This window comes from Pseudophryne corroboree, chromosome 12 (assembly GCF_028390025.1).
Source record: "Pseudophryne corroboree isolate aPseCor3 chromosome 12, aPseCor3.hap2, whole genome shotgun sequence".
Taxonomy (NCBI): Eukaryota; Metazoa; Chordata; class Amphibia; order Anura; family Myobatrachidae; genus Pseudophryne; species Pseudophryne corroboree.
Genome location: NC_086455.1, coordinates 160,755,789 through 160,778,103, shown reverse-complemented (window position 1 = coordinate 160,778,103; position 22,315 = coordinate 160,755,789). Strand labels below are relative to the sequence as shown.

Here is a 22,315-nt window from a genome sequence, read left to right as displayed (position 1 = left end):
GAGGCGTCTAATGGGCTCCAAATTTATTCTGAAGACTGAAAACAACCCCAAACATACAGCCAATGTCATTATGAACTATCTTCAGCTTAAAGAAGAACGAGGAGTCCTGGAAGTGATGATATGGACCTCACAGAGCCCACCATCGAGTCTGTCTGGGATTACACGAAGAGACAGAAGGATTTGAGCAAGCCTACATCCACAGAAAATCTGTGGTTAGTTCTCCAAGATGTTTGGAACAACCTCCCTGCCGACTTCCTTCAAAAACTGTGTGCAAGTGTACCTAGAAGAATTGATGCTGTTTTGAAGGCAAAAGAGGTCACACCAAATATTGATTTGATTTAGATTCATCTTCTGTTCATTCGCTTTGTGTTTTGTTAATTGATAAAAAAAAAACTATTAACACTTCTATTTTTGAAAGCATTCTTACTTTGTAGCAGTATTTCCGCACCTGCCTTAAACTTGTGCTCAGTACTATACAGCTATAGGGTGATGCTGGCGGGGCGATGTGACATTCCAGAACGGCACACTCCGATTCCAATTCCCAACTAAATTTGTTAAATAGTAGGGAGAAAAAAACTTAAATATTGAATTTGTCAAAAACTATTAATCATGTTGTATAAGGAATAGCAGTCCCTACTGCAAAGTATATGGAGACCAGACGTCACATCAGAGCTGTATACTACTATGGAAGACTACTGCAACGGACATTGGGGCTACTCCTACAGCTGCGCTGGCTGGGTGCTACTCCTACAGTATAAAAGCATTGCCGCTGTGTGATGCTCTTGTACTTGTGAAGGGGGGGGGGGGGCAGGCCTAAAGTGTGGGGGGGAGGCGCCACTGACATGCGGGGCGTGCTAGCCCTGTGCTGGGCGTCCCCTCGCATGTCAGTGTGACTGATTGTACGATCAGGTCTGAATCACCCCCAATAGCCCAAATGTATTAAGTCTTAACAAGAGATAATGGGGGTCATTCCTACCCGATCGCTGCAGTTTATCACAGCGAACGGGTCAGAACTGAGTATGCGCCGGCGCATGCCGGACGGCCAAAGGCCGTCGTTCCCTAGCGATCGCCTCTGCCTGTCGGTCGCTGGGCGGCATGGCGGCGTTTGGCCGCCGTTTTGGGGGCGCGGACCGGCCAACGCAGGTGTGGCCAGACCTTGCGGGGGCGGGCCGCAGCGGCTGCGTGACGTCACACGCAGCCGCTGCAACCAGGGGCAGCGAAGAGGTTATCCCGGCCAGCCGCAGGAACTGCGCTAGCCGGAAGTTACTCCTCCAATGCAAAAGCATCGCCGCTGTGCGATGCTTTTGCACTTCTGGGGGGGGGGGGGGCGGTACTAGCCCTGTGCCTGATCGTAGCCATGCAACATTTAAAGCTACGATCAACTCGGAATGACCCCCAATGTGGAGACGGATAAAGAGAGATAAAGTACCAGCCGATCCGCTCCTGCCATTTTTCAAACACAGCCTGTGACATGGCAGTTAGGAAGCCGATTGGCTGGTATTCTATCTCTCTTTAGCCGTCGCCACTTTATCTCTTGTTGAGTCTTAATACATTTGGGCCAATATTCTTTAGTTTCACATTATGGGTTCATCAGAAGACGTTAAAATAACAGCAAAAAAAATTCCTTACTTATCTAATGGGGGGATGTACCCAATCTACTAAACAGGACAGGTTGAGAAGCGGACTTTATAGAAGGTATTAGAAAATAGCTAGAAGCTGTCCTCTTTAAAAGGTTTGACGCATTTTCCGCCATAGGACTTGAATGAGGACCCAGTACAAGACGACATTGACCTACCATAGGGAGCTTGCTTCCGGGGATGTTGGGAAAGTCGTGATGCTCTGCGTGGTAGCCTACATTAAAAGTAATTAAATTCAGACATCCATAATACGAATAGGTCTCATGCCCTTTCATAAACATATAATGTTCCGAGATAAAATGTCCCGAAATCGGGTGGAAGCCCATACAAAAAAACGATCCGGCCACCAAATAGACCATGGGCTTCAGGCCGCACGTGCGATAGAGCAAGAGGTCAGCGGAAAACTGGACCAGAGCGTTCCATATCTCCATCCTGCTGATCGGTTTGGGATTCACGTACAGAGGACGTAGGACGTAAAATAGCGGCTGAAGGACCAGCCAGACAACTTTGCGCAAGGGGGTGCAGAAAAACCACCCTTCGAAGTCCGTTGGTATGTCCACATCCAGCTTGTCTCCTCCCAAGTAGCGGTGGTGATCGATGTGGTATTTCTTGAAGGATGCGGAGTATGGCATGCCAATTGGCAAGTTGGCCACCATGGCAAACCATCTGTTCCATTTTGCCTGCCTATTGCCGAAAGTGACATTGTGAGAGATGTCGTGGATGGCTAAAGTCAACGAGTGATTCACACAGCCGCCAAAGGCATACGCCCAAAATAGCACCCACTTCCAAGCCAGGTTTCCCACTAGGTGACAAGCGACAAGCTGAGCCGCCACCAGCACCAAGACGATCCATTTCAGGTGGTGGTCGGGTCCCATTAGAGTCTTGATTTGTGGATACTTCGCTGTGAGAAAGAAACAAAATTGGATTTTGAGAATCATATAATGGAAAATTGGACATGTGTTTTGTATCAGGCAGAAGACAACACTGGGGCTGCTGCAGCGTAAGGAGCAAATACAAAAGGAATAGGAGCAGATTTGCACTTTTGCTAAAACTTGCTGCAATTGGTGGGGGGGGGGATATACTCTCTTGGGAGGAGCGTATCCTAGCGTATTTTCTCTGTATGCAAAGACAATAAATAAATGCATTTGCACCCCTTACATTGCAACATGGTTTGTTCCAGGCACATGACTCCAACTTACCATTCTCCTACGTCTACTGCAAACATGAATACACTCTCATACCGATCCAAATCGCACTGGTACACCATCACACCAACCCTACTCCCACCTGTACTACCCTCACTGGTACACCCTCACACCTACCCTACCCTACTCCCACCTGTACTACCCTCACTAATACACCCTCACATCTACCCTACTCCCACCTGTACTACCCTCACTGGTACACCCTCCCACCTACCCTACTCACACTGGTACACCCTCCCACCTACCCTTCTCACACTGGTGCACCATCACACCAACCCTACTCCCACCTGTACTACCCTCACATCTACCCTACTCCCACCTGTACTACCCTCACTGGTACACCCTCCCACCTACCCTACTCACACTGGTACACCCTCCCACCTACCCTTCTCACACTGGTACACCATCACACCAACCCTACTCCCACCTGTACTACCCTCACACCTACCCTACTCCCACCTGTACTACCCTCACTGGTACACCCTCACACCTACCCTACTCCCACCTGTACTACCCACACTAATACACCCTCACACCTACCCTTCTCACACTGGTACACCATCACAGCAACTCTACTCCCACCCATACTATTCTCACTGGTACACCCTCACACCAACCCTACTCCCACCTGTACTACCCACACTGGTACACCATCACACCTTCCCTACTCCCACTGGTACACCCTCACACCTACCCTACTCCCACTGGTACACCCCCTCACACCTGTACTACCCACACTGGTACACCCTCACACCTCCCCTACTCCCACTGGTACACCCTCCCACCTACCCTACTCACACTGGTACACCCTCCCACCTACCCTTCTCACACTGGTACACCATCACACCAACCCTACTCCCACCTGTACTACCCTCACTAATACACCCTCACATCTACCCTACTCCCACCTGTACTACCCTCACTGGTACACCCTCCCACCTACCCTACTCACACTGGTACACCCTCCCACCTACCCTTCTCACACTGGTACACCATCACACCAACCCTACTCCCACCTGTACTACCCTCACACCTACCCTACTCCCACCTGTACTACCCTCACTGGTACACCCTCACACCTACCCTACTCCCACCTGTACTACCCACACTAATACACCCTCACACCTACCCTACTCCCACCTGTACTACCCACACTAATACACCCTCACACCTACCCTTCTCACACTGGTACACCATCACACCAACTCTACTCCCACCCATACTATTCTCACTGGTACACCCTCACACCTACCCTACTCCCACCTGTACTACCCACACTGGTACACCATCACACCTCCCCTACTCCCACTGGTACACCCTCACACCTACCCTACTCACACCTGTACTACCCACACTGGTACACCCTCACACCTCCCCTACTCCCACTGGTACACCCTCACACCTACCCTACTCCCATCTATACTACTCCCACTGGTACACCCCCTCACACCTACCCTACTCACACCTGTACTACCCACACTGGTACACACTCACACCTACCCTACTCCCACCTATACTACTCACACTGGTAACACCATCACACCTACCCTACTCCCACCTATACTACCCACACTGGCACACCCTATATCTGCCCTACTCCCACCTGTACTACTCTCACTGGTACACCATCACACCTACCCTACTCCCACCTGTACTACCCACACTAATACACCCTCCCACCTACCCTACTCCCACCTACCCTTCTCACACTGGTACACCATCACACCTACCCTACTCCCACCTATACTACTCACACTGGTACACCCTCACACCTACCCTACTCCCACCTGTACTACCCACACTGGTACACCATCACACCTACCCTACTCCCACCTGTACTACTCACACTGGTACACCATCACACCTCCCCTACTCCCACTGGTACACCCTCACACCTACCCTACTCCCATCTATACTACTCCCACTGGTACACCCCCTCACACCTGTACTACCCACACTGGTACACACTCCCACCTATACTACTCTCACTGGTACACCATCACACCAACCCTACTCCCACCTGTACTATTCTCACTGGTACACCCTCACATCTACCCTACTCCCACCTGTACTACTCACACTAACACATCCTCACACCTACCCTACTCCCACCTGTACTACTCACACTGGTACACACTCACATCTCCCCTACTCCCACCTGTACTACTCAAACTAATACACCCTCACACCTCCCCTACTCCCACCTGTACTACTCACACTGGTACACCCTCACACCTACCCTACTCACACTGGTACACCCTCATACCTACCCTACTCCCACCTGTACTACTCACACTGGTACACCCTCACATCTCCCCTACTCACACCTGTACTACCCACACTGGTACACCCTCACATCTCCCCTACTCACACCTGTACTACCCACACTGGTACACCCTCACACCTCCCCTACTCACACCTGTACTACTCACACTGGTACACCCTCACATCTCCCCTACTCCCACCTATACTACTCACACTAATACACCCTCACACCTCCCCTACTCACACCTGTACTAATCACACTGGTACACCCTCACACCTCCCCTACTCCCACCTGTACTACCCACACTGGTACACCCTCACACCTACCCTACTCACACCTGTACTAATCACACTGGTACACCCTCACACCTCCCCTACTCCCACCTGTACTACTCACACTAATACACCCCCACACCTACTCTACTCCCACCTGTACCACTCACACTGGTACACACTCACACCTACCCTACTCCCACCTATACTACTCACACTAATACACCCTCACACCTCCCCTACTCACACCTGTACTAATCACACTGGTACACCCTCACACCTCCCCTACTCCCACCTGTACTACCCACACTGGTACACCCCACATCTACCCTACTCCCACCTGTACTACCCACATTGATACACCCTCACACCTACCCTACTCCCAGAGCCATAACTAGACCCAATGTCCCAATAGGGACATTCCCTCGTGGGGAAGGGGCATGAGAAAATGCATCCCAGAGAAAACCCAAGCTATGATGACGCTTCTTTATACCACATTTGTGCACTTAACTTGAGAGCTTGTTATTATTCAGTTATAACAACATTTCAATATACTGCCATACTCAGGATTCAAACCTATAACCTGTTGCTTTCCAGTCACTCTACTCATTGAGCTATTTGATCCTGCATAAAAACTGAGAACTATATGAAGCTACTGGTACTTTGTTATAAAAAAAAAAAAAAATCAGCATTGCAATGGAGCAGATCTATGTAGTGTGCAGCCGCACATCCAGTCCCTTGCAGCCACACTCTACATAGATCTGCTCAGCCGCAATGCTGATAATTTTTTTCAGAAAGCACAGGGGATGGGATGTATTAAAATACATCGCCGCCCACTGCAGCGATGCTAATCGCGTATGTACTATCATATGCTAATAACATTGCAATGCGGTGACAGAGGCCCCCCGCGTTACCTGTCAGAAGGTGTGCGTGGGGGTCTGTCACCTCCCAGCCCCGGGAGGTGACGCGTGCTGGGAGTCCCTGGGCTCCTCCTCCTCCCCATGCTGCTGGAAGGAGAAATGGCTGTGCTGCGGGGGATCATGGAGCACAGCTGCCTGGATATAGGTGGGGGGGGGGGGGGGGGTCGGCGAGTGTGACGCTGGGCGGCAGGTGCGAAAGAAGCCCGTAGGCTTCTATAGGGTATCGCCATAAAAAGATGGCGATAACCTCAGCATCGAAAACCTGGCGGCCGGGTCTTAGTACATATGAAAACGCGGTAAAACCCCTAAAAACTTGGATTCTACAGCTTTTCCATTTAGTACATCCTGCCCAGGGTAAACTTCAAATAGTTAGAATTCTCTAGCTTTCTATGCAAGGGCAGATAGCTCAATGAATAGATTGTCTGACTGCAATGTCACAGGCAATGGGTTCAAATCCTGGGTATGTCAGCATCTTGAAATGTAATAAAGGACAGAGTGACTGAATAACAAAGAAATCTCAAGTTAAGTTCATGAATGCTGTGTAGGTGTTAGTGACAGAAGGGGTGGGGGTAGGAGACAGCGGTGGTCAGGAGATGCCGGGCTTCAAATTAGGGGAAAACTGCAAGTGAAAGTAATTAAAACAGATCATTGACAAGTGCCGACAACAGCGCCCCCTACCCTGCAGCGCTATGTGCCATGGCACACTCTGCACCACCCTAGTTACGGCCATGTTTACTCCCACTAATATATCCTACCGTGACACACACACACACATATATACATATATATATATATATATATGTGTGTGTGTGTCACGGTTGGACCTGCACTCACCCTACCCGAGTAAAGTGCTCCGGTACCCTCTGGAAAATAGTTATCCATACAACAGCAATCTCCAATCAGCAGCACTCAGAGTCTGGAATGACGTAAATACTTCAAATAAGCGTGTGCTTTAATGTGTCAAATTACATCAACCTGCATCCCAACGTTTCGGGGCACATACGCCCCTTTGTCAAGGTGAGCAAAACAGGACGTGAACAGTGCATGAATATATATATATATATATATCAGCATGACCCTCTCCACGGAATGCTCTGCTCCTGCACTTACCTCTTAATTTGTGATTGGAATCACCTGTGGTGAAACACCGTTATTATCCATTAACCTGTTCAACACAGGTGCCGGCAATCATAGAGAAAGGGAAAAGTCCAGAAGCAGAGCATTGTGTCCCTCCTGGAGAGGGTAATGTTGGTATATATCTATATCTATCTATCAGGGACGTGCGGTGAGCTAAATAGCTCAGGAGGCACTGGCTAGCACCAGAGCCAGATTTACATGCAATATACAGTATGAGCAAAGGGTACATCTGGGCATTATACACATGTGCAGCAGTATAAACGCCTGAAAGTTTTGTGAGTTTTGATTAGAGATGTGCTGAAAAGATAAGCCGCCATAGACTTTTTACTCCAGTTTTGGCTATAAAACTGATTAGAATAATGCAAAGATGATATTTCAGACATATTCTTTGTATTTTTCATATACTTTATACAGTAGAAACTCTGGCACGAACGTTAGTATGACAGGAAAGGCTCTGCCTCACCCCACTGATATACACATATGTGTGTGTATATATTGACAATGCTAAATTCCTTTGTCGTATAAACAACCCTTTATGAAGTCTAAGAACACTGTACGCTGTTTACGTAAGAAGTACCGTAATGGTACGCTATTTGCGTAACGATCGCTCAGCAGTAAGCGAGACGCTCAAGCGTCACGTTCGCTCACGGCCCAGTGATCACAGGACACGTTATTGGTTATCACTAGAGTAATGATTCGCGGTAGCGTAGCGTACGCTCGAGACCACGAGGAGGTCACCAGCGATGCAGACGCTCACAGCGCTATACCTTTATGTATAAACCTTATACCAAAGAAATACACAGAATACCTTAATGTGAGTACAGGGTGTAAGTGCAACCTTGTGTAACCTGACTAACTACAAAGCTACTTGAGCGTCACCGACGCTCAAGTGAACACTTAATACTATAGAAAATACACAGATACTGGTTTAGGGTCCAAAGCCTATTAACTGTATTATATCTAATATACTTGTAAAAAGGGGATAACAGTACAAATGATACACTACAATATAACAGAGACTTCCTAACCACAGAACTAAACAATAAATACAAAAAGACAATACTACACTGACCTAAATGCAATACAATACAATACTATAATACTATGAGAGATATAAGAGAAAAGAGGAGAGAGAGAGAGAGTGACGGGGAGAGATGAGAGAAATTGGCTCAAAGAAAGACAATGATTACGGAGAGAAACTTACGCACAAAGGGTATGATCGCCTGCGCCTCGATATCCAGCTCCCGGCTATCAGCAGATAACCGTTGATGAGAGAGTGAGAGTTGGATATGGTCGGCCTGCCTATTTATGCCCCACACACAATGCAATCTCATAGTCCCTACAATCCCATTGTCCATTGGCCGAAGGAATTCGGCCCTGCATCATAACAAAAGGTCATAGGGTGATTCATACAGGTGGGCTGTGACGATTTCCAACAGCTCAGGTGGGTGGGAGACTGGGTTTCCCGCCGCATACCTGAGTATGTGTAAATAATAGAAATGGACATAAACTTCTTATGTCCATAACCATTCGCACGAGCGATTAATACGCTCCAAACCAACACCGGAATATTGCTAATTAAATACTCTTCCGATGGGTACCAAACACTGCTGTATGATTCCTGTCAGACCCTTCGTACGATGCAAAGAGGGATTCCTCAGCTCAGGGATATTCTATTTTAACCAAACTTTCAGAATCTATCAAGGGGACCATGATCTACAAACTACATTAATTGTGAACATTTGTAACGAATGAGTCGCACGCTACGACTACATAAACTCTACCGTAAATACGCATACCGCGCCTGCGAGTGCACGCTATCGCGGGTATGCGCCTTCACGGGAGAGCGTACGCATGCGCAGCGCGGACCAGTGTGCGGTGCAAATATGGCAACGTGCATAGAGACATTTTTCTGACTTTGACAGTCCACCCTTTGGCAGTCAATAATAACTGCCACCTTCTAAAATATTTAAGGAGAAAAATGTAAGTCAGGGGTTAATTGATTTCCATGGTGGGGAAAGGAAGAAGAGTGGAGTAGGTGTGAAGAGGGTATGACCTAGTGAGAAAGCAGAAGCATGTGTGTATGAGTCCATGTTTGGAGGGTCATGTATCATCGTGCCGTACGTGTGGTAAATCAAGCTTCGAGGTATTGCGAAGTATACATTTGAATTCCTTCTTATCCCGTACTAAGGGTCTGTGGATGGGCTGTCAAACTCTACCGAGCTCATTTCGGCTATGGTTGTAACAAAATGGGGATGCACATTTTAGTTGATGATACATGAATGGGGGAGGTATGTGGTTGCTGATATCTGTGCCTGTATTCCCTATCGACTATGTGTGTCATTACCTGAGGGTTGTAGAGATGAAGATAAAGAACACTTATGGAAAATGCAATGATATTCTATGTCAGGAAAGAAACGGACCGTATAATCGCATTTTCATCACATTCTGGTTTCTATCATTGGGTCATAAATCAAATCCAGGTTAATTACAGTTTCCTCACTCCTCAAGCTCATCACTTTTGTACTTTGTTTGCACCTCATTAAAGCCTGCCCGCATCTAAATATCAATCCAATCGATATAATGACACCCAAGATACAAAGTAGAAACTTTCCAACATCCATTATGACTCCTTGAGCCCATTCTCCCAAACCGGAGAACCAATTTCGCGGGTTCAACCATGACACCCAACCAGTCAGCTCATTACCTACAGCAGCAAGGGTGAGATTGTGTTTTCGACGAAATTCCCACTTTAATTGCAGAATATCGTCCATCTTTTGGTCTATGACCTCTACCGGATCCTCGGTGCTATTTGTGATATACGTGCAACACTTTATGCCGTACTGTGTTGCCAATGTAACACAATATCCGCCTGTTACTGCTGTAAGATAATTAAGAACCATCCTATGCTGAACTAGTTCTGTTTTGTAGGCTTGAAGTTCTCTTCCAGTGTATCTAAACGTGTCATCATACATTTCAGTGATATTATCTAACAAATTGGCGAGTGCGGAAATGTATCTATAATTCATCACACCTCGAGCGGTGCGAGTGAAATCTAACGCTACCAGAACCTGAATCCCGGTGGATTCATGGATAAGATCAGAGGCCGGATGCTCTAACCTTTCTGACAGTTGTCGTTTAACTCGGTGCTCGTAATGAGTGTGAGTATAAGGAGCTTGGGCACCACGGTGTATGTCCTTCATTTTGTCATGTGTAACAGTCATCACTTCAGGCAATACTTTTCCAATATAACACAATCCTTCAGAGTTTGGGGCAAGCCATTTGTACGCCTTTCTCCCGCATATGAAATATGCATCATCGGGGAGAACATAAGGGACGGAGAAGGACATGACCATGTTACAAACCTTCCAGGTGAAATCTCCTGACCCTAATTCTTCCATCTGCTTAATGCACGTATCAGTTTGTACGATATGTGCACAGTATCCTGGTGATACCTCTCCAACTTTAGTAATCCTATTTCCTAAGGTATATCGATACCGGAAAGATTTTCCTCTACTAGCTATGTGGCGTACGAGCTCTGTATCTGTAGGCATTCTATCTGCTCTGTGTGAAAAGGTCATGGTAAGGTTGCTCCATGACACTTCCCAATTTCCCGGCTTACGGGGATTGGAGATATTAAAACATAAGAGGGACCTATCCACATGGTATTGGTGGAGCTTCAAACTAGGAGGGCTGGAGATGTTAAACCTCCGGTCCACCGGTCTCCCACCACTTAGCTCAAGTACCTCCCCTAACGTTAAAGGAAATGGTACTAGCCCTGATTTGCTGTGACCCTGAGGTACTTGAGAGCATACCCAACAATCTGTTTGGTTTAACACGTTACCCACTAAGGAGTGATAGTCACTCAATGGATGCCGGTCCATATGGATATTAAAACTGGACTGGCATTTCTTTATGCATCCATCTTCAACCAGATTATCACAGAGCCTACAGATACAATTTTCTTCAGCTAACAATCCATCACAATTTCTTCTATCGGATCGTTTTCTGATACTCGCCTTTGCTTGTTGGTTTGGTTGATCTTGGAAAACTACGCCTCCATCATCATAATCGGAACCTATTCCAGAACCTCTTTCGACCTCTATGGTACTCTCGCCGGAACAGACTGCTCTGGTCAACATCATGGTTAACATCAAAATCCGGATCACAGTCTCTTGGGGCAAGTCCATCTTTGAGGAGGAAATAGAGAAGAATGAGAAGGGGGAAAAAGAAATTTTAAGGGAGAGGGGCTGGGAAGTGGAGAAAAACAATAAAAGGGAGAAGGGAGTCGACAGCTGCTTTCGATCTTCAAGGCTCAGGTGCCACCTCAGTCCTCCTGGAACAGACACTCCAGTGATACAACCTCTACCGTCTGTTCCTTATCACGGGACTTCTCTGGATCAGCAACCTTTTTGCAGTGGGATGAATGGACCCAAGTCTCTCTCTCAGCAACCTTCAATGCTGTGGTGCTAGTCAATAAGACCTGGTATGGTCCTTCCCATCTATCAATAAGACAACCTGAGCGTAGAAAATTTCGTATCATTACATAATCCCCAGGTTCAATGTCATGACAATTACTATCTGGTAAATCAGGAATCACCAACTTCAGATTATCATTTTGATTCCTCAACTGTTTACTCATGTTAATTAAGTATTTTACAGTTACTTCATTGTTACATTTCAAATCATCCTGAGGGTTAATCATGACATGCGGTTGTCGACCAAACAAGATTTCAAAAGGAGACAGATTAAGAGGGGACCTGGGAGTGGTTCTGATGCTATACAAAACAATGGGTAAAGCTTCTGGCCACGTCAATCCTGTCTCTGTCATTACTTTACTCAATTTATTTTTAATAGTGCTGTTCACTCTTTCGACCTTCGCACTCGCCTGTGGACGGTACGGAGTGTGCAGCTTACTATCAATTCCCATCAACTTACACATTCCTTGAAAGACATCACCTGTAAAATGGGTACCCCTATCACTTTCAATGATTCTAGGGATACCATATCTACATACAAATTCCTGCACAATTTTCTTAGCTGTAAACATAGCGGTATTTGTAGCTGCTGGAAAAGCTTCGACCCAATTCGAGAAAACATCTATACAAACAAGTACATATTTCAAATTTCGACATGGGGGTAATTGAATGAAGTCAATTTGTATTACCTGGAAAGGGCCGCCGGCAGGTGGGACATGGGATGGTTCTGTAGGTATTGCTTTTCCAATATTCTTTCTCAGACAGGTAAGGCATGACATTGCTCTTTTACTCGCATGAGAGGAGAATCCTGGGGCGCACCAGTATGCTCTTACCAATTTGCACATCCCCTCCCTGCCTAGATGAGTCAGCCCGTGAGCTGCTTCAGCCAGACATGGAAGGTATGCCCTGGGGGCCACTGGTTTACCATGTCCATCCGTCCAGAGCCCTGAGGACTCCTGGCCATATCCCTTTGCCCTCCAGACTGCTCTTTCCTGTGTGGAACACAAATTCTGCATCTCACACAACTTCTGTGTGTTGATGGTATTAAATACCATCAGTTGTGTGGTGTCTGTCCGTATGGGGGTAGCAGCTGCAAGCTTTGCGGCTTCGTCTGCTCGGCTGTTACCAAGGGATACTGGGTCTTGGCTATATGTATGTGCTTTACATTTGATAACAGCCACTCTGTCGGGTTCCTGTATCGCTGTTAGAAGCCTTTTTATATGAGCTGCATGCGCTATCGGTGTGCCAGCTGCCGTCATGAAATTTCTGAGCCGCCATAGGGCTCCGAAATCATGGACTACCCCGAACGCGTATCTGGAATCGGTGTAGATATTGGCAGACTTACCCTTAGCCAATTCACATGCTCTGGTTAGGGCGACCAGTTCAGCAACCTGGGCTGAGTGAGGTGGGCCTAGCGGTTCCGCTTCTATGGTGCCTTGGTCATCTACGACTGCGTATCCAGTACACAAGTCTCCCGAGTCTGACTGTCTGTGACAACTACCGTCCGTGTAGAACGTGAGTTCTGCATCTTCCAGTGGATTGTCACTGATGTCAGGCCTTGCGGTAAAATTTTGGGTCAAATATTCCATACAATCATGTGTATCTTCCTTTGCATTAAATCCTCCTTCCCCATCACTCTCACCTCCCACCCTTTGTGCCTGACCAGGCACACCTGGGAGAAATGTTGCAGGGTTTAATGCGCTGCATCTCCTTATGGTGATGTTTACTGGGGCCATTAATGCCAATTCCCATCTCGTAAACCTTGCTGATGAGACGTGTCTGGTTTGGGCAGAATTCAATAAGGCAGATACCGCATGTGGTGTATGGATTGTGAGGTTGTGGCCTAGCACGACATCTTCGCTTTTTGTCACTAGCAATGCTATCGCCGCAACGCTACGCAAGCATGTGGGGAGGGATCGCGCTACCGTATCTAGTTGAGCGCTGTAATATGCAACTGGCCTGCTGGCATCACCGTGTTTTTGTGTTAGTACACCTGCTGCGCACCCAGCACTTTCTGTTCCGTATAGTTCAAAGGGTTTCCCATAGTCTGGCATACCTAGTGCTGGTGCCTGCGTTAGGCATTGCTTGAGTCTCTCAAATGCTGTTTCAGATTCGTCTGTATGCGAAATCCGATCAGGTTTGTTTGAAGAGACCATTTCCTGCAAAGGTAGCGCCAATATGGAAAACCCTGGGATCCAATTACGGCAATACCCACACATTCCTAAAAACGTTCTGATCTGTTGCTGGGTTTGTGGCAGTGTCATGTCTCTAATGGCTTGGATTCTATCAGCGGTCAGGTGTCTCAGTCCTTGTGTTAGACAGTGTCCCAAATATTTTACCTTAGTTTGGCATAATTGCAACTTGTCTTTGGAAACCTTGTGACCTGTGTCTGAAAGATGAAACAGGAGCTGTTTCGTATCTTTCAGGGAAGCTTCCAGTGAATCTGAACACAGTAGTAAATCATCCACATACTGTATCAATACTGATCCACTCTCTGGTTGGAAAGACTGTAAACAATCATGCAAAGCCTGAGAAAATATACTTGGACTATCTATGAAACCTTGGGGTAATCGAGTCCACGTGTATTGGACTCCTCTGTATGTGAATGCAAACAAATATTGGCTGTCAGGGTGCAGAGGTACCGAAAAGAATGCGGAGCAGAGGTCAATAACAGTGAAAAATTTGGCAGTGGGAGGAATTTGCATTAGGATGACAGCTGGATTAGGCACTACGGGGAACTGACTCTCAACTATTTTGTTAATCCCCCTTAGATCTTGCACTAGCCTGTAACCCCTCCCCCCACTCTTTTTAACAGGGAAGATGGGACTATTTGCTGTGCTGGACGTTCTTACTAGAATGCCCTGTTGTAGCAAGCGCTCTATTACGGGAAAAACTCCTAACTCCACCTCTGGCTTCAGAGGATACTGTGGGATTTTTGGAGCTATCCTACCATCTTTTACTTGTACAACTACTGGAGCTACATTTGCCATTAATCCAGTGTCCTGTCCATCTTTTGTCCAAAGTGACTCTGGTATCTGAGATGTCATCTCTTCTACTTGGGATGGATTCCTATTTGTCATAATGGAATGTGACATTAATTTTGATGGGGAGTCTAACATGTCTCGTACTTCCTGAGCGTGATTCTCAGGGATGTCCAAGAATACACCTTCAGGAGTACAATAAATGACGCAACCCATTTTACATAGTAAGTCTCTTCCCAGGAGATTAGTTGGTGCCGATGCAGCCAGCAAAAAGGAATGCTTGGTATGCAAAGGCCCTATTGTAATCTCGGCTGGTTTGCTAACAGGGTAGTGCTGGACTACTCCTGTTACTCCCATGGCTGGAATTGTCCTACCAGTGGTTCTCATGCCCACTGTCGAATTTATCACTGACTTGGCCGCCCCTGTGTCTACAAGAAAGTTTAAAGTTTTTCCAGCTACATTGATTGCAATCTCTGGTTCACTTCCAAGGCTGGCAATCAACTTAACTGGCTGCAGATTACAGGTATGGCCACACCCCTATTGGGTATGCTGACCTCCCTGAATCCCGCTGGCAGCAACTACTTGTGAGGGAGTTAGCTGGGAACTACCAGAGGCATGCCAATCTCTGTTCGGGGGGTATCTTTTTGTTTCCCCTGTATGTGGCTCAAAACTCCGCCTCTGTGGACCCTGCTCCCAATGTCGTGTGTTGTGTTGTTGTCTAGGGGGTTGAAAAGATCTTTGTACATTCTTTGTTCTACATTCTCGTGCAAAGTGTCCCGGTCTGTTACAAGAAAAACATGTTATTACACTTGCCTTACCCACAGGATTCGGTGGTACGTACGCAGGCTGCCTTGTGGTCAGCGCCTGTATACTTACGGACATCAACTTATCACTTTGCGACTCCCTGTGCCTAGTGATATTTCTGTCGTGATCAATAGCAGCCTCTCTCAATGTGGACACTGACAGACCTCGCCAACATGGTTGTGTGGTCTGTACCCTAGCTTTTAATGTTTCTTTCAAACCATCCATCAGTACAGATACTGCTACTTCTCGATGGTTTGGGTTGGTCTTTATGTCTTCTATACCAGTGTACTTTGCCATTTCTAATAGTGCCCGGTGAAAATATTCTGTTGCCGTTTCGGACTCCTTTTGCTTAATGGAGAATATCTTGTTCCATTTAACAACGGCTGGGAAATACTCCTTTAGCTGCAAATTTATTCTTTTTACATTATCCTTGTTGTACACGTCTGTAAGCGGTACATCTTTATCCAATGCACAGTCAGCTAAAAATTGAGTTGCGTCAACATTGGAAGGTAAACAAGCTCTTAGCAGTATCTGCCAATCCTTGTTGTTGGGTTCTACAGTGTTACCTAGATCCCTGATGTATTTTTGGCTAGCAACTAAATCCTTCCTGGGGTCAGGAAATTCGGACACTATTGTTCTTAATTCCATTCGGGAAAATGGAGTGTACATGGCAATGTTCCTTATGGGAGTGGCTCCAGACACATCTGTTTTTCCATTGGGAACTGCTATTACCCTTACAGGAGCAATTCTAACAGCCTCTTCCTGTGTAGATTCTACAGCTTGTTGTGGTACAATTGTTTCAGTGTAGTGCATGGTGCCGTACTTACCCGTTGACACGACCTCACCTATCCCTCCGCTAGGGGCTTTCGCTAATCTCGTGGGTGTCGCTGTGCCTACTGTGGTCTCTGCTATGGTGGCCGCAAGAGAGAGAGCTGAAATTGTTGCCGAATCGTCTTCTTGTTCACACTCCTGAGGAAGGTTCAAAACAGGGTACATCTTGCACGGGTTAATACTTGCATGAGTTATTTGGTTAACATCATTAACATTTACAAGGTTACTAAGAGTTTTTGTTTTATAACCCAGTGCGTCTTTCTCCGTAATCAACTTCTCTCCTGGTATATATGGTGGGGGCGGGGCTGTGGCTATCAGCTTCCTGACTGCCCCAGATCCCGCCGCCAGAGCCAAACCTCTCTGTATCTCACCTTCCTGGTGCCATAACTGTAAATAATCATGATGCTGAATTCGTCTCTTTGCTGATTTTACGAGACATATCCTCCTCCTTAAATTTTGTAACACTTCTGGGCTGAAGCTACCTATTCTTGGGAATTTGTCCCTGTCTTGTACAGTCATTCTTTCCCATTCATCACATAAAGATTCGGTGTGACTTCCATATTTTTCACACATTACATATCGTGCCGACCCAACTGGTCGGTTCACAGAATCAACCTGAACCAGGGTTGATCGCCCCCTACCTGAGCAACTGGCCCCCATAGTCTGCAGGTGTTGCTTAGTCCTCCTTGGATCTCTGTATCAAGGTTTTCAGCAAGCCTTTTCAGACAACCAAATTACTCCACAGTAGGCCGGCGGTGGCGGTTTACCGAGTACCCCACTCACTCGCCCACCTCGACCAATACGACCTGATCACACCGACGTGGTGCTGGCGTACTCGATACAGGGCCCCTATGAACCTTCAGTTTACTGGAACATATGAGGGTTACCCGCAGGACACTTACTCTTTCCAGTAAAGTTGGGGTTGTTAGATAGTTCCTGAGTGACCAGCGAACTTCCCTTCCAAAAATAAAAAATTACACAAATCACGTCAGAATGTACAAATAGCGTTTGTGACCACTTTACTCTAATGGTATTAGGTCAGATTACTAACTACTGCACACAATTACGTGTGGTCCAATCGTTCAGTACACAAGCACTACTTGTTATGTACTGAAAGATCAATGGAATCGATGTTTCCGGCCGCGATTCCTTCAGCAAGAGCTTGTATGGCCTATATGGGTTCTGCACCAACGCCCCCAGGGGTTGTGCCACTGGACTTTTATAGCGGACCTTTTACCTTACGACCTCCTGGTCTTGTTACCTTATGGTCCGCTATACTCTAATGCTCAAATATTATTTAACCAGGGATGCCTCCCTAGCCACCGTATATGTCACTTACACGTATGTCCCTTGACGAGTACCCGGCTTTCCTTTTGGTTCCACCTTAAAGTTGTATAAACTTATGTATACAAAACCACACTCACTCAACACATGTACACTTTGTTTCTATATCTATTTCTGCGCAGAAATTTGTCTTTAGCCCAATTGTGTTACTAATTAGGAGCAGGATCTGTTAAACTAAATTTCAGATTTTTCCAAAAATAGATTTGCGTTATTTACCGCGTCGCGTTATCTACCGCTGTGCGTTACTTATCGCCTTTGCGCTAATTATCGCTTTGCGCTAAGATCCAACTTTTTGTGTCTTGAGCTACGTGGGCGTAACCGGACGCTACGTTGCGTAGTGAACGCTGCGTGCGTCTGCCTTTGGATTGCGTACGCTAGTCTTTGTTAGCGACACGTGTACGCAATGCAAAGATCCACCGTAACACAATATATACTTTTATCAATGTAAATGATCCCTGATCATCTACCGCAATCCACACTGACTGCCTTGTCTCCTAGACAGACCGTGTGTTGTTCTATACTTTAACTATTACCTCTACTATGAAATAACAGCAAATCTCTTTTTAGCACTTTCTATCAACTATAAAAATTGGCAAACAGGAATAGTGATATACGAAATTGAAAAAGAAATGCAGATAAATGTATGCGTGCGTGTATACGCAAGACAGAAGAGAAATAGAACAGTTTTAAAAGACACAAGCGTTTTGTTCTTACTTCCGGTTCCCGGATTCCTTCAGCACTCTTTATCTAAGCGAAGCAGACGCTTATCCCGTCAGCAACTGCGAGACAATCTCCCACCCTTTGCTGAGGGATAATGTCTGCTGATCTACCTAGTGCAGATATGAGAAGGATCGGACGAGTCCCCAATTGACAATGCTAAATTCCTTTGTCGTATAAACAACCCTTTATGAAGTCTAAGAACACTGTACGCTGTTTACTTAAGAAGTACCGTAATGGTACGCTATTTGCGTAACGATCGCTCAGCAGTAAGCGAGACGCTCAAGCGTCACGTTCGCTCACGGCCCAGTGATCACAGGACACGTTATTGGTTATCACTAGAGTAATGATTCGCGGTAGCGTAGCGTACGCTCGAGACCACGAGGAGGTCACCAGCGATGCAGACGCTCACAGCGCTATACCTTTATGTATAAACCTTATACCAAAGAAATACACAGAATACCTTAATGTGAGTACAGGGTGTAAGTGCAACCTTGTGTAACCTGACTAACTACAAAGCTACTTGAGCGTCACCGACGCTCAAGTGAACACTTAATACTATAGAAAATACACAGATACTGGTTTAGGGTCCAAAGCCTATTAACTGTATTATATCTAATATACTTGTAAAAAGGGGATAACAGTACAAATGATACACTACAATATAACAGAGACTTCCTAACCACAGAACTAAACAATAAATACAAAAAGACAATACTACACTGACCTAAATGCAATACAATACAATACTATAATACTATGAGAGATATAAGAGAAAAGAGGAGAGAGAGAGAGAGTGACGGGGAGAGATGAGAGAAATTGGCTCAAAGAAAGACAATGATTACGGAGAGAAACTTACGCACAAAGGGTATGATCGCCTGCGCCTCGATATCCAGCTCCCGGCTATCAGCAGATAACCGTTGATGAGAGAGTGAGAGTTGGATATGGTCGGCCTGCCTATTTATGCCCCACACACAATGCAATCTCATAGTCCCTACAATCCCATTGTCCATTGGCCGAAGGAATTCGGCCCTGCATCATAACAAAAGGTCATAGGGTGATTCATACAGGTGGGCTGTGACGATTTCCAACAGCTCAGGTGGGTGGGAGACTGGGTTTCCCGCCGCATACCTGAGTATGTGTAAATAATAGAAATGGACATAAACTTCTTATGTCCATAACCATTCGCACGAGCGATTAATACGCTCCAAACCAACACCGGAATATTGCTAATTAAATACTCTTCCGATGGGTACCAAACACTGCTGTATGATTCCTGTCAGACCCTTCGTACGATGCAAAGAGGGATTCCTCAGCTCAGGGATATTCTATTTTAACCAAACTTTCAGAATCTATCAAGGGGACCATGATCTACAAACTACATTAATTGTGAACATTTGTAACGAATGAGTCGCACGCTACGACTACATAAACTCTACCGTAAATACGCATACCGCGCCTGCGAGTGCACGCTATCGCGGGTATGCGCCTTCACGGGAGAGCGTACGCATGCGCAGCGCGGACCAGTGTGCGGTGCAAATATGGCAACGTGCATAGAGACATTTTTCTGACTTTGACAATATATATATATATATATATATATATGTATACGCACACATCTCTCTCTCTCTATATATATATATATATATATATATATTTATATTAATCACACACACACACACACACACACACACACACACACACACACACACACATTACAATGGTTCCCAATCTCCCTCTGAGGTGCAGCCAGGTAATAGGTTAGCAGTCACTATGAGATACACAGACACAGCCGGTGTGTAAAGTGATAACACACAGGATTAGAAGACATTAGATACAGGCCAAGACATGAAAAACCACAAAATACAATTCTGTAATCCTAACAAAGGGCTTGCTGCCTGCAAATTGGGACATATTCCAAAGTTATTTTTATGGCATTTAAGGACATCAATATTTGTATTAGTGCACTACTGACATTCGCACTGAATAATACGCAATATATAGAGGTGGTAGATCAGACGCTCAGGGGATAAATCAGTGATTAATGGGTAAATAAAATGCTTTAAGAAAGAAACCTCCATCGGCACAGTGAGAGAAGTCACCCTGCCCCTGTATAAGTGTACTGTGCCTCCAAATACAGCTGAGGGTACCTAATATTTCTCTCCTGCGCTTGGTGTGAGGTTGGTCTGTGTACGTCCACTCAAAGTCTCCCCGGGTCACCTCATTGCCCATGGCCGTACAGTGGTTCCACAGCCCCAGGCTCCAGTCTCTTGTCACTCTGCCCCAAGACTGAGGTGTGGGGCAGGAAGCTGGGTCTTATATAACCTTCCCTGGCCAAAGGGTGGAGCTGCTGAACTCTTGCATCTTCCAGCCCCCATGGTGTGCAGTGTATTGTGCTATTGTGTTATGGCCAGGAACTCAGGGCCAAAGCAGCCTGTGCACAACGTCAAACACTGCTAAATATTGGAGGGAGCCTACACAATAACACAACAGTCTAGTACACAAAAACTGCCTTACACCTTCTGGAGCAAATGTTTCCTCACATAGGTGCAAATTCTAAATCTGATTATTACATTTGTGGGAAATTGTATGAAAATGGTGTAAAGGTTTAAGGTGGCCATATCAGCCAATCAGATTCTATCCCTTTTCTGGTGCAGTATATAACAAATGAAAGCAAATATCCCATTGGTGATTTGTGGTAGCATGATCTTTTACATGTAATTTTAGCAAAATGACCATTTCCAAGATGTAACATGTGCAGAGAGTTAGATTTGGGTGGAGTGTGTTCAAACTGAAATCTAAATTGCTGTGTAAAAATAACACTGTCTAACATTTCTGGGCTACATGCAAAAGCAGCCAGTATTTACCCTGCACAGAAATAATATACATGTATTTGCTCCCCCTGGTTGGCAACATGGTTTGTTCCATACACAAAGGGGTGAATTTACTAAAGCTTCTAACGCAGAGAAATGGTGATGTTGCCTATAGCAGCCAATCACATGCTATCATTTTAATAGACAGCATTTGATTGGTTGCTATGGGCAACATCACCAATTCTGTTTTAGAGGCTTTATTAAATATACCCCAAAGTTACTTGCTTTTTTTTGCTTTACTTACAAACATGGGGGGTCATTCCGAGTTGTTCGCTCGTTATTTTTTTCTCGCAACGGAACGACTAGTCGCTAATGCGCATGCGCAATGTCCGCAGTGCGACTGCGCCAAGTAAATTTGCTATGCAGTTAGGAATTTTACGCACGGCATTACGAGGTTTTTTCTTCGTTCTGGTGATCGTAGTGTGATTGACAGGAAGTGGGTGTTTCTGGGCGGAAACTGACCGTTTTATGGGTGTGTGCGAAAAAACGCTGCCGTTTCTGGGAAAAACGCGGGAGTGGCTGGAGAAACGGAGGAGTGTCTGGGCGAACGCTGGGTGTGTTTGTGACGTCAAACCAGGAACGACAAGCACTGAACTGATCGCACTGGAAGAGTAAGTCTCGAGCTACGCAGAAACTGCACAGAGAAGTCTTTTCGCAATATTGCGAATCTTTCGGTCGCAATTTTGATAAGCTAAGATTCACTCCCAGTAGGCGGCGGCTTAGCGTGTGCAAAGCTGCTAAAAGCAGCTTGCGAGCGAACAACTCGGAATGAGGGCCATGAATCAGACCATGTGCACCTGGGATCCATTGTGGAACCTGTTATGTGTAGAATCCAATGGACTGTTACCTG

General features: G+C 46.0%; 1 protein-coding gene across 3 annotated transcripts in view; it reads right to left on the bottom strand.

Annotated features, from left to right (window-relative positions):
• DEGS2 (delta 4-desaturase, sphingolipid 2) overlaps positions 1-22,315 on the bottom strand; it is a 65,876-nt gene that overhangs the window by 5,476 nt on the left and 38,085 nt on the right. For 2 of the 3 annotated variants that reach the window (XM_063948348.1, XM_063948349.1), the window contains one exon: positions 1,796-2,538. In XM_063948348.1, the coding sequence (XP_063804418.1) occupies positions 1,796-2,512 (717 nt within the window). In that variant the 5' untranslated portion in view covers positions 2,513-2,538. Of the gene's footprint in view, positions 1-1,795; positions 2,539-20,742; positions 20,863-22,315 lie in introns of those variants that run through there. The other variant, XM_063948347.1, reaches the window with a different exon arrangement.